This window comes from Pleurodeles waltl, chromosome 7, assembly GCF_031143425.1.
Source record: "Pleurodeles waltl isolate 20211129_DDA chromosome 7, aPleWal1.hap1.20221129, whole genome shotgun sequence".
NCBI lineage: Eukaryota > Metazoa > Chordata > Amphibia > Caudata > Salamandridae > Pleurodeles > Pleurodeles waltl.
In genome coordinates, this window is record NC_090446.1 from 469,942,477 (window position 1) to 469,966,383 (window position 23,907).

The 23,907-nt window shown below is 47.8% G+C and overlaps 1 protein-coding gene across 1 annotated transcript in view; it reads right to left on the minus strand.

The window, feature by feature from the left end:
• PPP4C (protein phosphatase 4 catalytic subunit) overlaps positions 1-23,907 on the minus strand; it is a 207,757-nt gene that overhangs the window by 63,664 nt on the left and 120,186 nt on the right. The window contains exon 7 of the mRNA XM_069244070.1: positions 5,507-5,633. Within this exon, the coding sequence (XP_069100171.1) occupies positions 5,507-5,633 (127 nt within the window). The remainder of the gene's footprint in view (positions 1-5,506; positions 5,634-23,907) is intronic.

The window sequence follows — 23,907 nt, forward strand, 5'->3', positions numbered from 1 at the left end:
ATGAGAAATGCGACTTTCCAGGTTAGATATTGCATTTCACAGGAATGCATGGGTTCGAAAGGTGGACCCATGAGTCTTGTTAAGACGATGTTAAGGTTCCATGAAGGAACTGGTGGTGTTCTTGGTGGTATAATTCTTTTTAGCCCTTCCATGAATGCTTTAATAACTGGTATTCTAAATAGAGACGATGAATGAGTAGTTTGTAGGTAAGCAGATATTGCTGCGAGGTGTATTTTTATAGATGAAAAAGCGAGATTCGCTTTTTGCAAATGTAGTAAGTATCCCACTATGTCCTTTGTAGAGGCATGCAATGGTTGGATTTGATTGGTATGGCAGTAGCAAACAAATCTTTTCCACTTAGATGCATAGCAGTGTCTAGTGGAAGGTTTTCTAGCTTGTTTTATGACCTCCATGCATTCTTGTGTGAGGTCTAAGTGTCCGAATTCTAGGATTTCAGGAGCCAAATTGCCAGATTCAATGATGCTGGGTTTGGATGCCTGATCTGTTGTTTGTGTTGTGTTAACAGATCTGGTCTGTTGGGTAGTTTGACATGCGATACTAGTGAAAGGTCTAGTAGAGTTGTATACCAAGGTTGTCTTGCCCATGTGGGTGCTATCAGTATGAGTTTGAGTTGGTTTTGACTCAACTTGTTTACTAGATACGGAAGGAGAGGGAGAGGGGGAAAAGCGTATGCAAATATCCCTGACCAACTCATCCATAGAGCATTGCCTTGTGATTCGCGGTGTGGGTACCTGGATGCGAAGTTTTGGCATTTTGCGTTTTCTTTTGTTGCGAACAAATCTATCTGGGGTGTTCCCCAAATTTGAAAGTACTTGTTCAGAACTTGGGGGTGAATTTACCATTCGTGGACTTGTTGGTGGTCTCGCGAAAGGTTGTCTGCTAGTTGGTTTTGGATCCATGGAATAAATTGTGCTATTAGGCGAATGTTGTTGTGAATCGCCCACTGCCATATTTTTTGTGTTAGGAGGCACAATTGTGTTGAGTGTGTTCCTCCTTGTTTGTTTAAATAATAAATTGTTGTCATGTTGTCTGTTTTGACAAGAATGTATTTGTGTGTTATTATGGGTTGAAAGGCTTTTAACGCTAGAAATACTGCTAACAGTTCTAGGTAATTGATATGAAATTTTGTTTGGTGTACATCCCATTGTCCTTGAATGCTGTGGTGATTGAGGTGTGCTCCCCACCCTGTCATGGAAGCATCTGTTGTTATAACGTATTGAGGCACTGGGTCCTGAAATGTCCGCCCTTTGTTTAAATTGTTGCTGTTCCACCATAGAAGCGAGAGGTATGTTTGGCGGTCTACCAACACCAGATCTTGAAGTTGACCCTGTGCCTGTGACCATTGTGATGCTAGGCACTGTTGTAAGGGTCGCATGTGTAGTCTTGCGTTTGGGACAATGGCTATGCATGATGACATCATGCCTAGAAGTTTTAGCACAAATTTTGCTTGTATCTTTTGGTTTGGAAACATAGCACTTATTACCTTGTGGAATGCTTGCACTCTCTGTGGACTTGGGGTGGCAATTCCCTTTGATGTGTTGATGGTTGCTCCTAGATATTGTTGTGTCTGACACGGTTCGAGGTGTGATTTTGTATAGTTGATGGAGAAACCCAGTTTGTGAAGGGTTTGTATGACATATGTGGTGTCGTTTGTGCACTTTTTTACTGTGTTGGTCTTGATTAGCCAATCGTCCAGGTAAGGAAACACATGTATCTGTTGTCTCCTGATATGTGCTGCTACTACTGCTAGACATTTTGTGAACACTCTTGGTGCAGTTGTTATTCCGAATGGCAACACTTTGAATTGGTAATGTATTCCTTTGAATACGAACCTTAGGTACTTTCTGTGAGAAGGGTGTATCGGTATATGAAAGTACGCATCTTTTAGGTCTAATGTGGTCATGTAATCTTGCTGTTTGAGCAGTGGAATGATGTCTTGTAGTGTGACCATGTGAAAGTGGTCCGATATGATGTAGGTATTTAGTGTCCTGAGATCTAATATTGGTCTTAATGTTTTGTCTTTTTTTGCAATTAGAAAGTACAGGGAGTAAACTCCTGTGTTTTTTTGTTGTACTGGTACTAACTCTATTGCATCCTTTTGCAGTAGTGCTTGAACTTCTAGTCCTAAAAGTTCTAAATGTTGTGGTGACATTTTGCGTGTTTTTGGAGGGATGTTTGGTGGGAATTTGTGGAATTCTATGCAATAGCCATGTTGGATTATTGCTAATACCCAATTGTCTGTTGTAATCTGCTGCCAAGATTGGTAGAATTGGCTTAGTCTTCCCCCCACTGGTGTTGAGTGAAGGGGTTGTGTGACTTGAAAGTCACTGTTTAGGTGGAGGTGTTTTTGGAGTCTGGAATCTTCCCCTACTCCTTGGGAATTGACCCCCTCTATATCCCCTGAAACCTCCCCTTTGGAATGAACCCTGATATGGTGTGGTTCTTGTTTGTTGGCTGGTGGTGTCTGTGGGTTGGCCACGAAACCCCCCTCTAAATGGAGTTTTTCTAAAAGAGCCTCTGCTCTGCGGGGAGTAGAGTGTGCCCATGGCTTTGGCCGTGTCTGTGTCCTTTTTAAGTTTTTCAATGGCTATGTCCACTTCAGGGCCAAAAAGTTGTTTCTCGTTGAAGGGCATATTAAGGACAGCCTGCTGGATTTCAGGTTTGAAGCCTGAAGTGCGGAGCCAAGCGTGTCTCCTTATGGTGACAGCAGTGTTGACTGTTCTCGCTGCAGTATCGGCTGCGTCCAGTGACGAGCGGATTTGATTGTTTGAGATCGTTTGTCCCTCTTCAACTATTTGCTGCGCCCTTTTTTGGTATTCCTGGGGAAGATGGTCTACGAGAAGTTGCATCTCATCCCAGTGTGCGCGGTCATATCTGGCCAGCAGCGCTTGAGAATTTGCGATGCGCCACTGGTTGGCTGCCTGTGATGCTACTCTTTTTCCTGCCGCATCAAATTTTCTGCTTTCTTTGTCCGGAGGTGGGGCGTCACCAGATGTATGGGAATTTGCTCTCTTGCGAGCTGCCCCTACTACTACGGAGTCAGGTGGTAACTGCAAAGTAATAAACACTGGGTCTGTGGGTGGTGGTTTGTATTTCTTATCCACCCTTGGGGTGATGGCTCTTAATTTTACGGGCTCTTCAAAAATTTGTTTTGCGTGCCGTAACATCCCTGGTAGCATTGGCAGACATTGATATTGGCTATGTGTAGCCGAGAGGGTATTAAATAAAAAATCATCCTCTATAGGATCGGAATGCAGTTGGACATTGTGGAATTCTGCAGCCCTAGCCACCAGTTGCGAGTATGAGGTACTGTCCTCTGGCGGTGACGGCTTTGTGGGGTATGAATCGGGATCATTGTCCGGCACTGGGGTGTCATATAGGTCCCAAGCGTCTTGATCCTGATTATCTTGACTTATAGTAGTTTGCGCTGGTGAGTGCATTTGTGGCGGTGTTTGTGCCGGCGATGCCTGTTGTGGTGGAGAGGGCGGAGGCGTGACTTTTTTAACCACTTTGGCTTGTGGTTGTGCGTCATCCTTGAGAAGTCTTTTCCTCATTATTGGGGGAAGGGTTGATATCTTCCCCGTGTCTTGCTGGATGTACAGTCTCTTTTGTGTGTAGTCTGATTCTACACTTTGGAGCTCTTGTCCAAATCTGTGCATCTGGCCACTTATTCCTTGTTCCTCTGTGTAGGATGAAGGTGTGGAACTTTTCGGCGCCGAGAGAGAATCTTTTTTCGGCTTCGGCACCGACAGAATTTTTGTGGCTTTCGGCAGTGTGTCTCGGTGCCGATGTTTTTCGGTGCCGGCATCTTGTTTTTGCCTCTCGGAGCCGCTATCTCGGCTCCGAGGTTGCTCCATGGCGGTCCCTCGACCGGAGTCTGGTGTCTTCGCTATGGGCGTGCCCTTTTTCGGCGCCTTCGACGGGTCGCCGGTTTTATGGGTCGAGCCATGGCCTGTTGGCAGTGGCGTCCCCTGGGCTTTTGTCTTCTCGATGGTTTTAATTTTCGACGTCTTACTCACTGTTTGTTGCTGTTGTTCGACGTCGGAGTCTCCGGATTCTGATTCCGGAACCGAGAATGTTTCCTCTTCGTCGTCGAAACGTTGTTTTGTTGGCGTGGACGCCATTTGTAGACGCCTGGCTCTTCGGTCCCGGAGTGTTTTTCTGGACCGGAAGGCTCGACAGGCCTCACAGGTATCCTCCTTGTGCTCGGGGGACAAGCACAAGTTACAGACCAAGTGCTGATCTGTATAAGGATACTTACTGTGACATTTTGGGCAGAAACGAAACGGGGTCCGTTCCATCGGCTTCGATGTCGCACGCGGTCGGGCCGACCAGGCCCCGATGGGGGAATCGAAGCTACCCCAAAGTCTTCCGATGATCGGTGTCGATGTACCTAACTATCCCGATACCGAACGGAACAATACCGACGCTTTCTTCCGAGATTCTGACTAACTTTCCGAACCGAAACACGGAGCGAAAAGGAATACCTCCGAACCCGACAGCGGAAAAAAACAATCTAAGATGGAGTCGACGCCCATGCGCAATGGAGCCGAAGAGGGAGGAGTCCTTCGGTCCCGTGACCAAAAAAGACTTCTTCGAAGAAAAACAACTTGTAATACTCCGAGCCCTACACCAGGCAGCGGACTGTGCGAAACATGTGTATCTGCAGCAACATATGCCATCGAACATATATATACCCACACACATCTATCTACCTATACACACACACACTTTTTTTTTTTTTACAAAACTGATTTGGAAAGGTCTTTGATTTCTGGGCTAGAATATTGTTTTGGTGCTGCTAAAATACATACTTCTTTCTGGGGCAGGCCTGCTGTTTGAGCAATAAGCTAACAGGTGTAAACTGAGAACTCCACAATGAGGTTAGTTTTTACACGTTACGAACTGGGTTCTCCATGTGCTTAGCTGTTTTCATTCAATGATTGGCGAAATTAAATTGAGCCATCTTGGGTAAGTAAGGTAATGGCGAGTGCCATCTGTATTGATCTCAATAGACATCACTACCCAACATGACATGCTAGATATAATGCATTGCATGCAAGCCCTGAATGCCATATAGTAAGCATTCTTAAGCTCATAATAACCTTTACACCTATGATACCCCACACAATAAAACACAAATGAAGACATTATAGAACTCTGGACATCTATAAAACTAACACCGATCCACTTCTTTTGGTGGACAACTGGCCTATCAATATTGTTTTTTGCTTAAGCTACTACTAAGCCATACAGTCTAAGCCTCTAAAACAAAAAACAAAACATGCACACACTTTAATGAAAAGTCAAATGACCAAAAGACAACCCCCTATAACAGATTATAAGCTGAACCAGAGCCAGGTCTGCAATGATAACCTCGGAAACTGATAGAAATTCACTGGACTCCAGACATGTGTAAGACCATACCAATAGCAGAATGTTTGCTATATAATGCCCTACGCAAAACAAAACAAATGCTCAATACCTTCGGGGTCAGACCACAGTAGGTCACACATTGGGCCGTCGTGGGGCACCTCCTGCTTCCGGTCTATCGTGCGGATCTGGTCCAGGGTCTGGATAGATGGGGATAGGCCACCATGCACACAGAATATCTGATGAGTCAGAGTGAAAAGAAGTTTAAAAGGGTTATTTTTGGGCAACAGTACAATTCTCTTTCAGGGACCCTCAGTTGGAGGACACTGGAACATTAAGGGTTAAGGGAACTGAGAAAGGAACATACTGAAACTCAGTGACAGCACACAGCTAGTACAAATCAATATATCAAAACAAATGTAATAAACTAACATGCAGAACTGAAAGGTACACCAGCACGGGGGGATTATTATTTTTTTTTAAAGGAAAAAATAAATAAATCACCATTATCTGAGACCGCGAAAGTCCACAAAGAGATACTAGTCTCACATATGCTAATTTCCTTCTGTACACATGCTCACGAGCATTATCAGCAGGTTACAAACAAATATTATCTACATGTAACACTAGTTCTGAAGCCCCCATCATTCACGGGCTCACATGCAATCAATTACCACCTTCAGATTGTACAGGAGTCATGAAAAATGAAATAGCCGTGCACGGTATAAGTAATGTTTGAGGACAGCAGAAAAAACGTCTTTGGCACATATGTTGTAACTGCATTTTATAGCACTACCTCCGAGGTTTTGAAGTGCTTCACAGCAAATAGTATACTACTCCAAAGCCAAAATTAGTGGTTAATCCAATGTTTTTGGGTTATTCAATGATTTTACTTCCATTTCTTTGTGGAAGGTTAAATTAATAGGAGTTAGGTGCGATCAATAGTGGGGGGCTATGTTAGTTCATGCAAACGGTTGGTGGAATGAATAGCTAGCCTAGAGGAGATTAGATATTGATACACTACACGGTTATAGTTTCAAAGGAATGGTTGTGATCTATAAAATGGGGTGTGGGCAATATGCAGACCTATCTGAGGATAAGAAACAGGCACGCAACTTAGGGAGAAAGATATACTCAGAAAGAGGATGTAAAGAACAGAATGGGTCACATGAAAGAAAGAAATTAGAGGGAACAATCATAAGTCTTAAATCCAGGGCAATTTCTCATGCAGAATTAATTGAGAAAGGTTTTTTAAGTTAAAGAATAAATAACCTACTTTACCCAATGGTAAGGTTGGTGAGCTGCCTTTGAATCTACAACATATACTAAGCTGCTAGGCACACAACTTAACCTGTTACAGCGTGACACTTTCACAGATTTACAAGCTTGCTTATAGCATGGCAAAAGTTGTGGAGAATAAGTGAGAATCTAAAAACAATGCAACGTGGCACACTCTAATATCAATAGAAAGAATGCAGTAATAAATCACTTTGTTAGCCATATTTAGATAATAAAATATTACCCAAGGATCCCAGTTACTCACAGTGAATGTGCCACAGGACAAACAGGAAAGTAATCTTAAGGCAATCCATTCATGCTACTTTAGTCTTATCAGAAAAATGAATGGAAAGTCCTCCCAAAATATTATCCGGAGAAAGAGTTTTTTGGAAAACTGTGCCACAGGGCCCTTTCAAGTTCTCATAGACAGCCTATGTTTTTAACTCAAGAGATTCACAATCACAAATGCCCATGCCTCTTCATTTCGGCTTTATTTTGACTTTACAGCTGTGCTCCCAAATAGCACATATATATTTTTTTCTTTACCAAGGGAGGCTACTGCCTTCTCTACTCGGCTTATGCAGTGACCAACTGTGGTGGAGGGCTGACTAGTCTAGAGATTCTGGTAATGTTACCTGTACACCTGCGGAGTGACTGCCCACTGGCTCTCTACAGTAAAGTCTGTCCATGATGACAAATGTGCCTGGCTCACAGCTGAACTGGTGAAAGATGGGTCTATTTCAGTAGAGAGGTGAGCGTAGGAGACAAGGATAGTTGCCAGAATGGTGGTATCTGTTGTGTAGAGGTTGTGATTTCACTTTGGACATCCTTGCTTGCACATACACCCTTCACGGTCCACCTCCTTGAAACATTGTACCCGATAGCAGCGTGAGAGGTTTCCCTTTCCCTGGCTAAAACTCCTCCATACCCCACTTCCTGTTTTGTGGCCACTTCACTTGGTAACAGGAGCAGATGAATGTCTTAAAAAGTGAAACTGTGCACTCTAGACTCAGAACCCAGCATAATCTGGACAGCAACAGGATGCTCCTCCAAGACAAATCACTTAAAGTGTTGTCTGGTTTTTCCGACTTGCTTGTTGGTTCTGAGTTCAAGCATTGACCCACAGAGGAACAGAAGTACTGAACCCCTCAATTAATTGCTGGGACTGAAAGTAAGCCATCACTCCAGCGTACAAGAAATGGACAAAAGGACCTGGAGTGAATCATCCCCTTGACAGTAATACTCCAGCAGGACTACAACTTACTTCATTTGACTAATTTAACCTCACAGTTTTGGAGATATCATTGTTTGAAGCTGCAGTCCAGCCTAGACCAAAGAGACCATGTTAACAGTGAGGACAGGTAACTTCACTTCAGTGAATGCTTTGGATCCCTGCTAGTGACCCAAACTGGAAAATAAATAAATAAATAAAAACACACACACACAGGATATCAACCGGTACTTTTCAAGAAACCAGACCCAACTGGAACCAACATGACTGGGGCTCAGTAGGTGCTATCCTATTTCCCTACGTCCCGTAGCATACTGGGGCTTTGCACTTTGGTTAGGAACTCTCTCCCATCAGCTTGAGTCCAGACACCTCTGAACAGAAAAGAGGTACTCAGTGCTCACTTACCTGGAGAATCTCAGACTTTAAACACTTTTATTGGGTGTGTTCATAGCTGTTTAGGTGGTAAGTTTTTAGGCCTTATATTTTTGTGGTGCCAAAATTCATTATCGTCATGACTAAATTCAAAGAGACCCTTTATTTCACCTCTTTACTATGCAAAGACCATACTAGGCTCAAGAGTCTCACATATGTATCCCTTGCACACCTTTAACACCCATTAGGCCTAGCATGGCTGCTAAGTCGCAGAACTCCGTTCCTCCAAGGAAGGACACAAATTCAAGCTCTGTGCAACAGGAAGTCTCCTAAAGGTGGATGCACAATTGGAAGTCTTGGAAACTGGAGAAAAGGCATATACTGTAAAGTGCTGGGAGTCCGGCCTTAAATCTCTGAGAGTGACTTCATCTATATGGAAGGAATGCGGTCATCTTTGATGACTAGATACTGATGAAGGTCACAATTTCACCTACAATACCAACCAACAAGGAAGCAAGACACGTTGGGTATGAAGGAGGAACTGTAATGGTGGTTCTACAAACACCCAAATGATGAATGAGACCAAATACTATAGAACACAAAAAAAAACTAAGAGTGTGTGTGTGTGTTGGAGAGAATAGACTGCTATTGTACCTATTCCTTAGCACAAAGCTCTGGCAAGAAGAAGGCACATTTATGACAAACATTTTGAACAATCTCAAGATTACAATTTGTATTACATACTTCTTGAGGCTCAGGGTAGGCCATGGTGATAAAATGTACTTGTGTCACACAGGGAGCGGCAGCAATATCCTTTCTAGACAATGATTTTCTTGGAGCGACTACATTAGAATGACCTGGGGATATGTGGGTATCTGGCATTAAGGGAGATTGGAAGTTCCTTCCCAGCATCACTTCCTCCTGCATGGGAAGGGATTGTGAGGAGCTAGGTTCCGTAGCTAATGGAAAGGTCATTCAACCGCTTTTGTCTCTACTCTGCCTTCTAAATAAGAATGGGATCCATGACCATTTATTGTGTTACTTTGGATATTGCAGCCCACCAGTTAGTCAGGAGAGTCATTTAGGTATCAGTCACAGAGGAGACTACCATGGCTCATAGATTTGGCACATCCATCCTAACTAGACATGGTGTTCGGTCCAGATCAATTTTATGGGAGGAAAAATTTAACTATTTCAGTATTTGCCAATTTTTTTTTATTGTTACCTTTGGATTTAAACTTTTTTTTGGAACAGTATGTTTAATAACATTACACTAACAATTTTATTCTACTTTGGTGGCTGTACTTAATATTCTACTCTGAGCTCCAGCAGCTTGATGTGTTGTCTTTTCTTTCTCTGACCACCTTCCAGAGCTTGAAACTAATCCAAGAGGACTTAAGAGAAGCACCTGTTACAATAGTCTGCAAAGGAGTGCCCAGTGGACGGGAGACTGACTGATCAGTACAACCAAGGAAGAGCAGATTGCAGCTTGGGAACGAGAGCTAATTTGTCTTTCTGCTGCCTTATGTCAGATCTCTGCCATGGGCTGGGGTTGGAGGGTAAGCAGGCCCTACTAGCCCTTAACCGTGGGGATTAAGGTAGTCAGATTCAGATGTCCTGAAGTCTGCTTTACTATGGCTCTGCAAAATGGGCAAAGAACAGTACCTTTCACCCTTTACATTCATTGACAGACATGGGGAGGAATCACAGGATTCTCAGGCTGAGAATGTGGGGCCCTCAAGCAAAAAAAGAAAAAAAAAGAAAAAAAAAAAAAAATCACACAACACAACTGAATGTCCAGTTCAGTGCTTAGCTGGACAAGAAAGGAAAATACTTGATTACAAACTTATCAAAATAATACACATCGTAAGAATGCAATTTCGGGTCTCTGTACGCAATCTAGATAGTGTTGAGCATCTACCATTTACAACCCTACCTCCTAATTATCCAGGCTTTCCTCCCCTGGGTCTCAGTGCCCCCTCTCCATCCCCCTAATTCTACAGGTAGTAATCTGAATATAGGTCAAATGTAGTTTGTGCCACTCTCAGAAAGTGAACTCTATTCAGTCATACCATCTGCTGTGAATCCGTCACTCTGCCTGCAGAGTTGGCAGGGGCAGTCCCTCTTAGCAGGTAGGTTCCTAGGCTCTTCAGCACAAAAGTACAGCTCCTCTAGTTTAGCAAGAGATACAGGCTCAGGTGATGCCATCTCAATTCTAAAAGACTAGCTGCCATGCAGGTACCAGCCCTGGTTGCACAGCAGTTCCAGACTGATCGATAGACACGGCCTGTAGGGAAATGCCTCCTTGGCATGGTTACCCCCCTAACTTTTTGCCTTTGCTGATGCTAAGTTTTGACTAAAAGTGTGCTGAGACCCTGCTAACCAGGCCCCAGCACCAGTGTTCTTTACCTACACTGTACCTTTGCTTCCACAATTGGCACAGCCCTGGCACTCAGATAAGTCCGTTGTAACTGCTACCCCTGGTACCAAGGGCCCTGATGCCAGAGAAGGTCTCTCTGGGCTGCAGCATGTCTTATGCCCCCCTCATTATGGGTCCCCTCACTCAGCACATGCACACTGCCTCACAGCTTGTGTGTACTGGTGGGGAGAAAAAGACTAAGTCGACATGGCACTCCCCTCAGAGTGCCATGCCAACCTCCCACTGCCTGTGGCATAGGTAAGTGACCCCTCTAGCAGGCCTTACAGCCTTAAGGCAGGGTGCACTATACCACAGGTGACAGCATATGTGCATGAGCACTATGCCTCTACAGTGTTAACGCAAAACCTTAGACATTGTAAGTGCAGGGTATCCATGAGAGTATATGGTCTGGAAGTTTGTCAAACACGAACTCCACAGTTCCATAATGGTTACACTGAAATCTGGGAAGTTTGGCATCAAGCTTCTCAGCACAATAAATGCACACTGATGCCAGTGTGCAATTTATTGTAACATGCACCCAGAGGGCATCCTAGAGATGCCCCCTGAATACCAATCCCACTTCTAGTGTAGACTGACCAGTTCCTGCCAGCCTGCCACACACCAGACATGTTGCTGGCCACATGGGGAGAGTGCCTTTGTCACTCTGTGGCCAGGAACAAAGCCTGTACTGGGTGCTTCTCATCTCCCCCTGCAGGAACTGTAACACCTGGCGGTGAGCCTCGAAGGCTCACCCCTTTTGTTACAGCGCCCCAGGCATCCCAGCTAGTGGAGATGCCTGCCCCTCCGGCCACTACCCCCCACTTTGACCTCTGCACCTGACCGGCCCTGAGCTGCTTGGTGTGGTAACTTAGGGGTTGCCCTGAACCCCCAACGGTGGGCTACCTTGGACTCAACTTTGAACCCTGTAGGTGGTTTACTTACCTGCAAAACTAACAAACACTTACCTCCCCCAGGAACTGTTGAAAATTGCACTGTGTCTAGTTTTAAAATAGCTTATTGCCATTTTTGTGAAAACTGTACATGCTATTTTGCTAATTCAAAGTTCCTAAAGTACCTAAGTGAAATACCGCCGCGCTCAAAATACACACACAGCTCCAAAACACCGCCACATTGGACAATTCAAAATACACACACCTGATACACATACACACACCACTCCCACACATCCAATACAATATAAAACACACACCCACATCACCCACAAACCCCTACAACCAAAAATTCAGAGAAGGCGAGAGAGAGAGCACAGAATAGACAACCCCATCACACAGAGGCACACAACCCCATCACACAGAGGCACACAACCCCATCACCCACACAATACATACAACTACACTCATCAACACATACACCACCCCACACATCACACACAACACCCCATGTCACGCCAAAGACACCCCTGCTTCTCCGAGGAGGAGCTCAGGGTCATGGTGGAGGAAATCCTACGGGTAGAGCCACAGCTATTTGGCTCACAGGTACAGCACACATCCATAGCCAGGAAGATGGAGCTATGGCAAAGAATAGTGGACAGGGTCAACGCAGTGGGACAGCACCCAAGAAATAGGGAGGACATCAGGAAGAGGTGGAACGACCTACGGGGGAAGGTGCGTTCCACGGTCTCCAGGCACCACATCGCGGTACAGCGGACTGGCGGCGGACCCCCACCTCCTCCCCCCCAACTATCAACATGGGAGGAGCAAGTCTTGTCCATCTTGCATCCTGAGGGCCTCGGAGGAGTCGTTGGAGGAACGGACACTGGTAAGTCAAATCTTCACTATCATATCCCCCACCCTACCTGCATGCTATCACACACCCCCACCCTCACACCCTCCCCTATCACCCAAACTCCTCACTAATGTACCCATAACACCAACTACACATCCCAACCCCAAGACCTGCATGACACAACTAAGCATGGACACCCATCACTAAAGCATGCCCACTGCACATACCCAGAACAACCCCCAACCATCAGCACACAACCCCACAAACAGGAATGCCTGCACTGGGGTTCACGCACACCCAACCATTGCACACCATGAAACACACACATGCAATAATCATGTTCTAATACCCCTGCAGGAACCCGAAGGAACGTCACCACACCAGAGGGTCCAGACAACACCACTCCACCCCCAGAAGAGGCCCACAGTGACGACAGCAGCTCTGCCCTACTAGATCTTGATGACCAGCCCGGACCATCGTGGGCCTCAGGACAGTCGGTTCCCCTTGCCCAGCCACAGCCCAACACCGAGCTTCCCCCCTCTGGTAACACCAGCACAGCACCCACCCAGCGGGCCCAAACCTCCCTACCCAGGACAGGTCAATCAGCGGTGTGTCCACCACTACAGGGTAACCCAACACCAACAGGGACCTGGGGGCAGTGGTAGTGGGCACACGGTCCAGGGGACGGAGGCACAGGAACACAGGGGAACTGGGAGGCCTACTCTCAACAAGGCCCTATCCTCCATTATGGGAGCATACCACCACTCCCAGGAGACGATGGCGACGGTCCTGGACAAGTTGCAGGAGACCCTGCGTCTGCAGGAGGAGCAGTATTTGGGGTTCAGGGAGGAGCTCAGGACCATCGGCTCCGCCCTGGGCACCATCGTAGGGGTGCTGACGGACATTCAAAAGACCTTGAGGGACACCGTGGCACTCCAAGGGGCCCCTGACACTAGTCAGGACGACGAACTGCCCACCACCTCCGCCGGCGCTAGTGGAGAGGATGCCCCGCCACAGGACCACCACACTAGCACCCCATCCCCTGCAGACGGACAACCACCACGCAAGCGGTCCCTGAGATACAGGAACAGGACAGAGCAAGATGGCAAGACCCCCCGCCAGGAAATAAGACCACCCTGATTGTCCCCCCACTGTCCCACTTTGTTACCCTGTCCAAATCGGAACTGCCCCAGCTCCACTTCCAATGGCCAGATGTGCAATGTACCTGTGAGACTAAGACTGGACTCTGCCATGGGCATTCCTCCATCACCCATCCCCATTTCACAACCCCCCTTCATTTTTTAGCACTTAAATAAACACCCTTGAAACACTATATAAAATGGAGTCAGTCTATGATTTGTAATTTTGTATTATCAATGACAGTGTCATAATGGGTTACCCATTGGAAGGCTAACATACCAATGTCACACATCACAAGCCCTTCAAGGATGCAAGCAGTTGACACGTAGGTTACCACTTTTGTGAAACTGAAATGGAAGGGGACAACTCAGTTAACAAATAGTGAGTGAAATGTCGGTACAGGATAGAGGTAGACGTGTGAAAGTTAATATAATGTTAAACCAGAAAATGTACTCACCTGTGTTTCACTGGAAATATTGCTGTATGACTGACTCCCTGTTGTCGTTTTCTTCTTCCTCAGCTTCATCCTCATCACTGTCCACAGGCTCCACAGCTGTTACAACACCGTCATCTGGATCATCCCCCTGTAGAAAAGGCACCTGGCGTCGCAATGCCAAATTATGGAGCATGGAGCAGGCGCGGATGATGTCACACACCATCTTCGGTGAGTAGAATAGGGACCCACCTGTCATATGGAGGCACCTGAACCTGGCCTTCAGGAGGCCGAAGGTGCGTTCGATCACTCTCCTAGTCCGCCCATGGGCCTCATTGTAGCGTTCCTCTGCCCTGGTCCTGGGATTCCTCACTGGGGTCAGTAGCCAGGAAAGGTTGGGGTAACCAGAGTCCCCCAATAGCCATACACGGTGCCTCTGGAGTTGACCCATCATATCAGGGATGCTGCTATTGCGCAGGATGTAGGTGTCATGCACAGAGCCAGGGAACATAGCATTTACCTGCGAGATGTACTGGTCTGCCAGACAGACCATTTGGACATTCATCGAATGATAACTCTTCCTGTACACCTGTTCACTCCTGCGGAGGGGGGGGGGGGGGGGGACGGAATGAGAGACCAGAGCTACATGGGTCCCATCAATGGCACCTATGACGTTGGGGATATGTCCATGTGCATAGAAGTCACCTTTCACTGTAGGCAAATCCTCCACCTCAGGGAAAATGATGTATCTCCTTACGTGTTTCAGCAGGGCAGCCAACACTCTGGACAAGACGTTGGAAAACATAGGCTGGGACATCCCGGATGCCAAGGCCACAGTTGTCTGAAAAGACCCACTTGCAAGGAAATGGAGCACTGACAGCACCTGCACGTCAGGGGGGATTCCAGTCGGATGGCGGATTGGTGACATCAGGTCTGGCTCCAAGTGGGTACATAGTTCATGGATAGTGGCACGGTCAAACCTGTAGGCGACGATTAAATGTCTCCCTTCCATTGTCAACAGGTCCACCAGCGGTCGGTACACCGGAGGATTCCGCCATCTTCTCATATGTCCCAGCTGACGGTACCTAAGAAGGACAACAGCGAATAAACAGTCACTATTCCTCCAGGTATGTACCCACAGTCACACACAAGATTACACCAGACAAACCCTTCCTGGATGTGTGTTGAGTGTAGGCCTCGGTATGTGTGACGCAGTAGTAAATAAAGCCATGTGGGCCCCTGAAATGGAGGCTGCCTAACCTCTAAACTGGGACAATGGGATTGTGGGGTAACAGCGCTGGCGTTGCACACCGTCGCGGTAGGCGGTCGTAGACCGCGGCGCAATACTGCATTGGTTAACATTGGACCCTATGGGTCCCAGGAGCCAATGAACAGGTGCGCCGGCGGTGATGATGCGCACCGCCGCCACGTACGTCACTGCCATTTTCTATCTGTTCAATCACTAGATACCTGACCTTCGACAGGAGAGGACCTACACTGCTAGTGCTGCTGTGACCCCGGTCTGGAAGCGACGATGGCTGCTGCGTCTGGGGAAAGGGCCCCTGCCTTCACTGCACAGGAGTTGGAGAAACTTGTGGATGGGGTCCTCCCCCAGTACATGCTACTCTACGGTACTCCAGACCAACAGGTTAGTACACAGGGAGCACGTTGAATGGGCTAGGGCTGGGTGGAAGAGGGAAGGGGGCAGAGTTGATACTACAGTAAAGCATGGGAATAAAAGGCCCACATGGCCAGAGTAGGGAGGGGGCCACTCACATTGACGGTGCAGTTGGTAATGACTGTTCCTCTTTCCTTGTGCATGTCATGTAGGTCAGCGCCCACCAGAAGAGGGACATTTGGCGTGCCATCGCCAAGGAGGTCCGGACCCTGGGGGCCCACCAGAGACGGGGCACCCACTGCCGTAAGAGATGGGAGGACATTCACCGCTGCAGCAAGAAGACGGCGGAGGCTCAGCTGGGGATGGCCTCCCAACGTGGGAGGGGTGCCCATCGCACCATGACCCCCCTGAAGTTCCGGATCCTGGCGGTGGCCTACCCGGAGTTGGATGGGCGCTTGAGGACATTACAGCAGACACAAGGGGGTGAGTACAACCTCATTCTGCGGACTATGCGTGCAGTGGAAGGGTCTGGGTGGGGGAGGTGGGCTGTGTGTGTCCCTAGGCCAGGGCGAGTTAGGTAGGCAAGGCACCTCTGTAATGTGTGCCATGTGGCACTCTACTCCACCTCAGAAGAGTGCCAAGCTGAGGTATAGTTACCCTGTGGCACCCATGTGCGCAGATTTCCACCATTGCTATGTAGGCCATATCCCTGAAATTGCATGTGCAGAGGCCAGGAGCACGGCGTAATGCATGGGGCTGCTGCGTCTGTCTTGTCCGCCAACGGTAGCGGTATGCCATGCACTAAAACTCTTTGTTCTGTCTCCCCCCCCCCTTTTCCTGCTCTCCCTGTCCTTTTGTACATCAGCATCATCAGGCGGAGGCTCAGTGGCACCAGAGCACGAGGGAGCTGCATCCCACATGGCCATGGAGGGCCACACCACAGACTCCGAATGCACCAGTGGGACGGAGGGCGAGGGGAGCTTCACGTCGGCCACCGGATCACCAACCAGCAACACTGACTCGTCCGCCGATGGGAGCTCCCCAGTGGTGGCGGCACCATCTGTGCGCCCCACTTCTACAGGTACAGCCGCCACCTCCCCTACCAGCACCGCCCTACCAGCACCGCTCTCCCAGCAGCCCCTCAGCGTTCGCCCTGTGCCCGCTCACCCAGGAGGGTGGGCATCACCTTCGCCCCAGGCACCTCAGGCCCTGCCCCCGTCACCCCTGCTGCCCTCAGTGAGGAGGCCATTGACCTCCTCAGGTCACTCACTGTTGGGCAGTCTACCATTGTGAATGCCATCCAGGGTGTAGAACGAGAGTTTCAACACAGTAATGCATTCCTGGAGGGCATTCATTCTGGTCAGGCTGCCCTTCAGCGAACCCTGCAATCTCTGGCCTCCGCACTGATGGCAGCCATTGTCCCTGTGTCCAGCCTCCCCCCTCCAACTTCCTCCACCCAGACCCAATCCCCTGTACCCCAGCCCATCCCAAGCACACTTACAGACCAGCATGCACACAAGTCAACACACACAAGTAGCTCAAGCAAACATAGGCACCACACACACCACAGGCACTCACGCAAGCCTCACCCACATACAGACACAGCAACATCCACTGTCTCCACTGTGTCCCCCTCCTCCTCTTCTCCCTCCTCCCTCCCAGTCTTGTCTACACACACACCTGCATGCACCACATCTACAGGCACTAGGACTCGCACCAGGACACCCAGCACCACAAGCCGCTCACCTGCACTCACCACCTCCACTGCCATTTACACGTCCCCTGTGTCCTCTCCCAGTGTGTCTGTGACGCCCCCTCCCAAAGTACACAAACACCGGCAATCACTCACCCAACATCCATCCATCCATCTCACGACAGCCTCCAGTACCTGCACCTGCACCCAAAACACCTAAAGTGACACCTCCTACAACCACCTCCTCTTCCTCCACTCCCAGAGCCCCTCCAGCTACCCATCCCAGTGTCAGTCAGAAACTGTCCCTATGTCAAATTGACCTTTTTGCCCCCACCTCCAATTCATCAGTCCCGTCGTAGCACCTCAGCCAAAAAGCCTCCAGTACCAGTGGTGCGTGTTCCAGGTTTTTGGAGTGCACCGTCCACCAGGGCAGGCAGTAGGACCCGGAGCCAAGGCACTGGCAGCCCACCCCCTGTAAAGGCTCTGAAATTGCGGAGTGGACGACGGGACCGTGTCAAGACTCTTGGTGGGACAACAAGTGAAATGGGATCCAAGGCGATTGGTGAGTCAGCTGTAACTCCAAAGAAGTTGGGGAAGGTCCAGAGGAAGTCTCCCCAGCCTGTTGTGAGTGTCACGGCGGAGAAGTGCGCCATCATTTCCGGCGGTCCAGACACAACCGCCAGCACCGTCGTCACTGGTCCAGAGACCATCGCCGGAGTCAGTGCCCAGGAGGGCCCAAGTATCGTCACTGGTCAGTAGACCACCGCCAGAGTCAGTGTCCAGGAGGGCCCAAGTATCGTCACTGGTCAGGAGACCACCGCCAGAGTCAGTGCCCAGGAGGGCCCAAGTATCGTCACTGGTCAGGAGACCACCGCCAGAGTCAGTGCCCAGGAGGGCCCAAGTATCGTCACTGGTCAGGAGACCACCGCCAGAGTCACAGCCCAGGAGGGCCAGAGTATCGTCACTGGTCAGGAGACCACCGCCAGAGTCACAGCCCAGGAGGGCCAGAGTATCGTCACAGCCCAGGAGGGGACAGGATGCCACAGCCCCGCTGGCCAATGATGGAACGTCATGCCACACACCAATGTCCAGTATGGAGATCGGTCATGCCACACACCAATGTCCAGTGTGGAGTTCGTCATGCCACACACCAATGTCCAGTGCGGAGTTCGTCATGCCACACACCAATGTCCAGTGTGGAGTTCGTCATGCCACACACCAATGTCCAGTATCTGAACCGCCATGGCAAAGCACCGCTGAACAGGGCAAAGACGCCATGTCAAAGCACCGCTGAACAGGGCAAAGACCGCCATGTCAAAGCACCGCTGAACAGGGCAAAGACCGCCATGTCAAAGCACCGCTGAACAGGGCAAAGACCGCCATGTCAAAGCACCGCTGAACAGGGCAAAGACCGCCATGTCAAAGCACCGCTGAACAGGGCAAAGACCGCCATGTCAAAGCACCGCTGAACAGGGCAAAGACCGCCATGTCAAAGCACCACTGAACAGGGCAAAGACCGCCATGTCAAAGCACCGCTGAACAGTCCTGAACCACCATGGCAAAGCACCGCTGAACAGGGCAAAGACCGCCATGTCAAAGCACCGCTGAACAGGGCAAAGACCGCCATGTCAAAGCACCGCTGAACAGTCCTGAACCACCATGGCAAAGCACCGCTGAACAGGGCAAAGACCGCCATGTCAAAGCACCGCTGAACAGGGCAAAGACCGCCATGTCAAAGCACCGCTGAACAGGGCAAAGACCGCCATGTCAAAGCACCGCTGAACAGGGCAAAGACCGCCATGTCAAAGCACCGCTGAACAGGGCAAAGACCGCCATGGCAAAGCACCGCTGAACAGGGCAAAGACCGCCATGGCACAGCACCGCTGAACAGGGCAGAGGCCGCCATGGCAAAGCACAGCTCAACAGGGCATACACCGTGTAGGAATGAATGTACCGCCACAGCAGGCATCCTTATCCCATGTGCAGCTGGGACAGTGACAGGACAGGAACTTTCACGGGGAGACTCATCCAGTCTGGGCACCAGTCCCCCTCCAGAACCAGTGTAGACCTGCATCTACTTGAGACTGTGGCTTTGCACTCCCCAGGATGGCACAGTGGGCAAACCACCCACTGTAGAGACTTTTGAGACTGTGGCTTTGCACTCCCCAGGATGGCACAGTGGGCAAACCACCCACTGTAGAGACTTGTGAGACTGTGGCTTTGCACTCCCCAGGATACATCAATGGGCATGGAGCCCCATCGTGGATGTGGCTTTGCAGTCACCCGGCTGAGGTGCCCCCCCCCCCCCTTCCCTTCCTCCTGAGGTGCCTGTAGTATTTCTATCTGATGCCCCGGCAGTGTTCTCTCGGATTATGGTCAGGTATCTATTGTGGGCCTCGCCCATGCATTTTTGGACTGTTGGTGCACGGACATTGTTGTGTACATATCTGCACTACTTCTTGTATTGTATTGAAAATGTCACTTACCCAGTGTACATCTGTTCGTGGCATTAGTCGCTGCAGATTCACATGTTTGGCACAGTCCGCTGCCTGGTGTTGGGCTCGGAGTATTACAAGTTGTTTTTCTTCGAAGAAGTCTTTTTTGGTCACGGGACCGAAGAACTCCTCCCTCTTCGGCTCCATTGCGCATGGGCGTCGACTCCATCTTAGATTGTTCTCCCCGCAGAGGGTGAGGATGGAGTTGTTTGCTATAAATAGTGCCCATGCAATGGAGTTAATATGTATGTACGTTAAGAGTTTATAATAATTATTTACAAATGTACAGATGTTTAAGATTTATGATCTACTTCTAAACGGCTACAGGCTTCCCGGGGAGGTGGGAGGGTACATGTGAATCTGCAGCGACTAATGCCACGAACAGATGTACACTAGGTAAGTGACATTTTCAGTTCGATGGCATATGTTGCTGCAGATACACATGTTTGGCATAGACTATAAAGCAGTTACCTCCCCTAAAAGCGGTGGTTTAGCCTGTAGGAGTTGAAGTAGTTTGGAATAATGTTCTTAGTACAGCTTGGCCCACTGTAGCTTGTTGTGCATTTAGTACGTCTACACAGTAGTGTTTAGTAAACGTATGAGGCGTAGACTAGGTTGCAGCCTTACATATTTTGCTCATAGGAATGTTTCCTAGAAAGGCCATTGTAGCACCTTTCTTTCTGGTTGAGTGTGCCTTTGGTGTAATAGGCAATTCTCTTTTGGCTTTAAGATAGCATGTTTGAATACATGTGACTATCCATCTAGCAATGCCTTGTTTAGAGATTGGATTTCCTATGTGTGGTTTTTGAAAAGCTATGAACAGTTGTTTTGTTTTCCTGATTAGCTTTGTTCTGTCAATGTAGTACATTAGTGCTCTTTTGATGTCTAATGTATGTAGTGCCCTTTCAGCCACGGAATTTGGTTGTGGGAAGAACACTGGCAATTCTACTGTTTGATTTAAATGGAATGGTGAGATTACTTTTGGCAGAAATTTTGGATTTGTTCTTAGAACTATTTTATTGTTGTGTATTTGAATAAATGGTTCTTGTATGGTAAATGCCTGTATTTCACTTACCCTTCTGAGGGATGTGATTGCAATGAGAAATGCGACTTTCCAGGTTAGATATTGCATTTCACAGGAATGCATGGGTTCGAAAGGTGGACCCATGAGTCTTGTTAAGACGATGTTAAGATTCCATGAAGGAACTGGTGGTGTTCTTGGTGGTATAATTCTTTTTAGCCCTTCCATGAATGCTTTAATAACTGGTATTCTAAATAGAGACGATGAATGAGTAGTTTGTAGGTAAGCAGATATTGCTGCGAGGTGTATTTTTATAGATGAAAAAGCGAGATTTGCTTTTTGCAAATGTAGTAAGTATCCTTCTATGTCTTTCGTAGAGGCATGTAATGGTTGTATTTGATTGGCATGGCAGTAGTAAACAAATCTTTTCCACTTAGATGCATAGCAGTGTCTAGTGGAAGATTTTCTAGCTTGTTTTATGACCTCCATGCATTCTTGTGTGAGGTCTAAGTGTCCGAATTCTAGGATTTCAGGAGCCAAATTGCCAGATTCAATGATGCTGGGTTTGGATGCCTGATCTGTTGTTTGTGTTGTGTTAACAGATCTGGTCTGTTGGGTAGTTTGACATGCGGCACTAGTGAAAGGTCTAGTAGAGTTGTATACCAAGGTTGTCTTGCCCATGTGGGTGCAGTATGAGTTTGAGTTGGTTTTGACTCAACTTGTTTACTAGATATAGAAGGAGAGGGAGAGGAGCGTATGCAAATATCCCTGACCAACTCATCCATAGAGCATTGCCTTGTGATTCGCGGTGTGGGTACCTGGATGCGAAGTTTTGGCATTTTGAGTTTTCTCTTGTTGCGAACAAATCTATCTGGGGTGTTCCCCAAATTTGAAAGTACTTGTTCAGAACTTGGGGGTGAATTTCCCATTCGTGGACTTGTTGGTGGTCTCGCGAAAGGTTGTCTGCTAGTTGGTTTTGTATTCCTGGAATAAATTGTGCTATTAGGCGAATGTTGTTGTGAATCGCCCACTGCCAAATTTTTTGTGTTAGGAGGCACAATTGTGTTGAGTGTGTTCCTCCTTGTTTGTTTAAATAATACATTGTTGTTATGTTGTCTGTTTTGACAAGAATGTATTTGTGTGTTATTATGGGTTGGAAGGCTTTTAACGCTAGAAATACTGCTAACAGTTCTAGGTAATTGATATGAAATTTTGTTTGGTGTATATCCCATTGTCCTTGAATGCTGTGGTGATTGAGGTGTGCTCCCCACCCTGTCATGGAAGCATCTGTTGTTATAACGTATTGAGGCACTGGGTCCTGAAATGTCCGCCCTTTGTTTAAATTTTTGCTGTTCCACCATAGAAGCGAAAGGTATGTTTGGCGGTCTACCAACACCAGATCTTGAAGTTGACCCTGTGCCTGTGACCATTGTGATGCTAGACACTGTTGTAAGGGTCGCATGTGTAGTCTTGCGTTTGGGACAATGGCTATGCATGATGACATCATGCCTAGAAGTTTTAGCACAAATTTTGCTTGTATCTTTTGGTTTGGAAACATAGCACTTATTACCTTGTGGAATGCCTGCACTCTTTGTGGACTTGGAGTGGCAATTCCTTTTGATGTGTTGATGGTTGCTCCTAGATATTGTTGTGTCTGACACGGTTCTAGGTGTGATTTTGTATAGTTGATGGAAAACCCCAGTTTGTGAAGGGTTTGTATGACACATGTGGTGTCGTTTGCGCATTTTTTTACTGTGTTGGTTTTGATTAGCCAATCGTCTAGGTAAGGGAACACATGTATCTGTTGTCTCCTGATGTGTGCTGCTACTACTGCTAGACATTTTGTGAACACTCTTGGTGCAGTTGTTATTCCGAATGGCAACACTTTGAATTGGTAATGTATTCCTTTGAATACGAACCGTAGGTACTTTCTGTGAGAAGGGTGTATTGGTATATGAAAGTACGCATCCTTTAGGTCTAATGTGGTCATGTAATCTTGCTGTTTGAGCAGTGGAATGATGTCTTGTAGTGTGACCATGTGAAAATGGTCCGATATGATGTAGGTATTTAGTGTCCTGAGATCTAATATTGGTCTTAATGTTTTGTCTTTTTTTGGAATTAGAAAGTACAGGGAGTAAACTCCTGTGTTTTTTTGTTGTACTGGTACTAACTCTATTGCATCCTTTTGCAGTAGTGCTTGAACTTCTAGTCCTAAAAGTTCTAAATGTTGTGGTGACATTTTGCGTGTTTTGGGAGGGATGTTTGGTGGGAATTTGTGGAATTCTATGCAATAGCCATGTTGAATTATTGCTAATACCCAATTGTCTGTTGTAATCTGTTGCCAAGATTGGTAGAATTGGCTTAGTCTTCCCCCCACTGGAGTTGAGTGAAGGGGTTGCGTGACTTGAAAGTCACTGTTTAGGTGGAGTTGTTTTTGGAGTCTGGAATCTTCCCCTACTCCTTGGGAATTGACCCCCTCTATATCCCCTGAAACCTCCCCTTTGGAAGGAACCCTGATATGGTGTGGTTCTTGTTTGTTGGCTGGTGGTGTCTGTGGGTTGGCCACGAAACCCCCCCTCTAAATGGAGTTTTTCTAAAAGAGCCTCTGCTCTGCGGGGAGTAGAGTGCGCCCATGGCCTTGGCTGTGTCTGTGTCCTTTTTAAGTTTTTCAATGGCTGTGTCCACTTCAGGGCCAAAAAGTTGTTTCTCGTTGAAGGGCATATTAAGGACAGCCTGCTGGATTTCAGGTTTGAAGCCTGAAGTGCGTAGCCAAGCGTGTCTCCTTATGGTGACAGCAGTGTTGACTGTTCTCGCTGCAGTATCGGCTGCGTCCAGTGAAGAGCGGATTTGATTGTTTGAGATCGTTTGTCCCTCTTCAACTATTTGCTGCGCCCTTTTTTGGTATTCTTGGGGAAGATGGTCTACGAGAAGTTGCATCTCATCCCAGTGAGCGCGGTCATATCTGGCCAGCAGCGCTTGAGAATTTGCGATGCGCCACTGGTTGGCTGCCTGTGATGCTACTCTTTTTCCTGCCGCATCAAATTTTCTGCTTTCTTTGTCCGGAGGT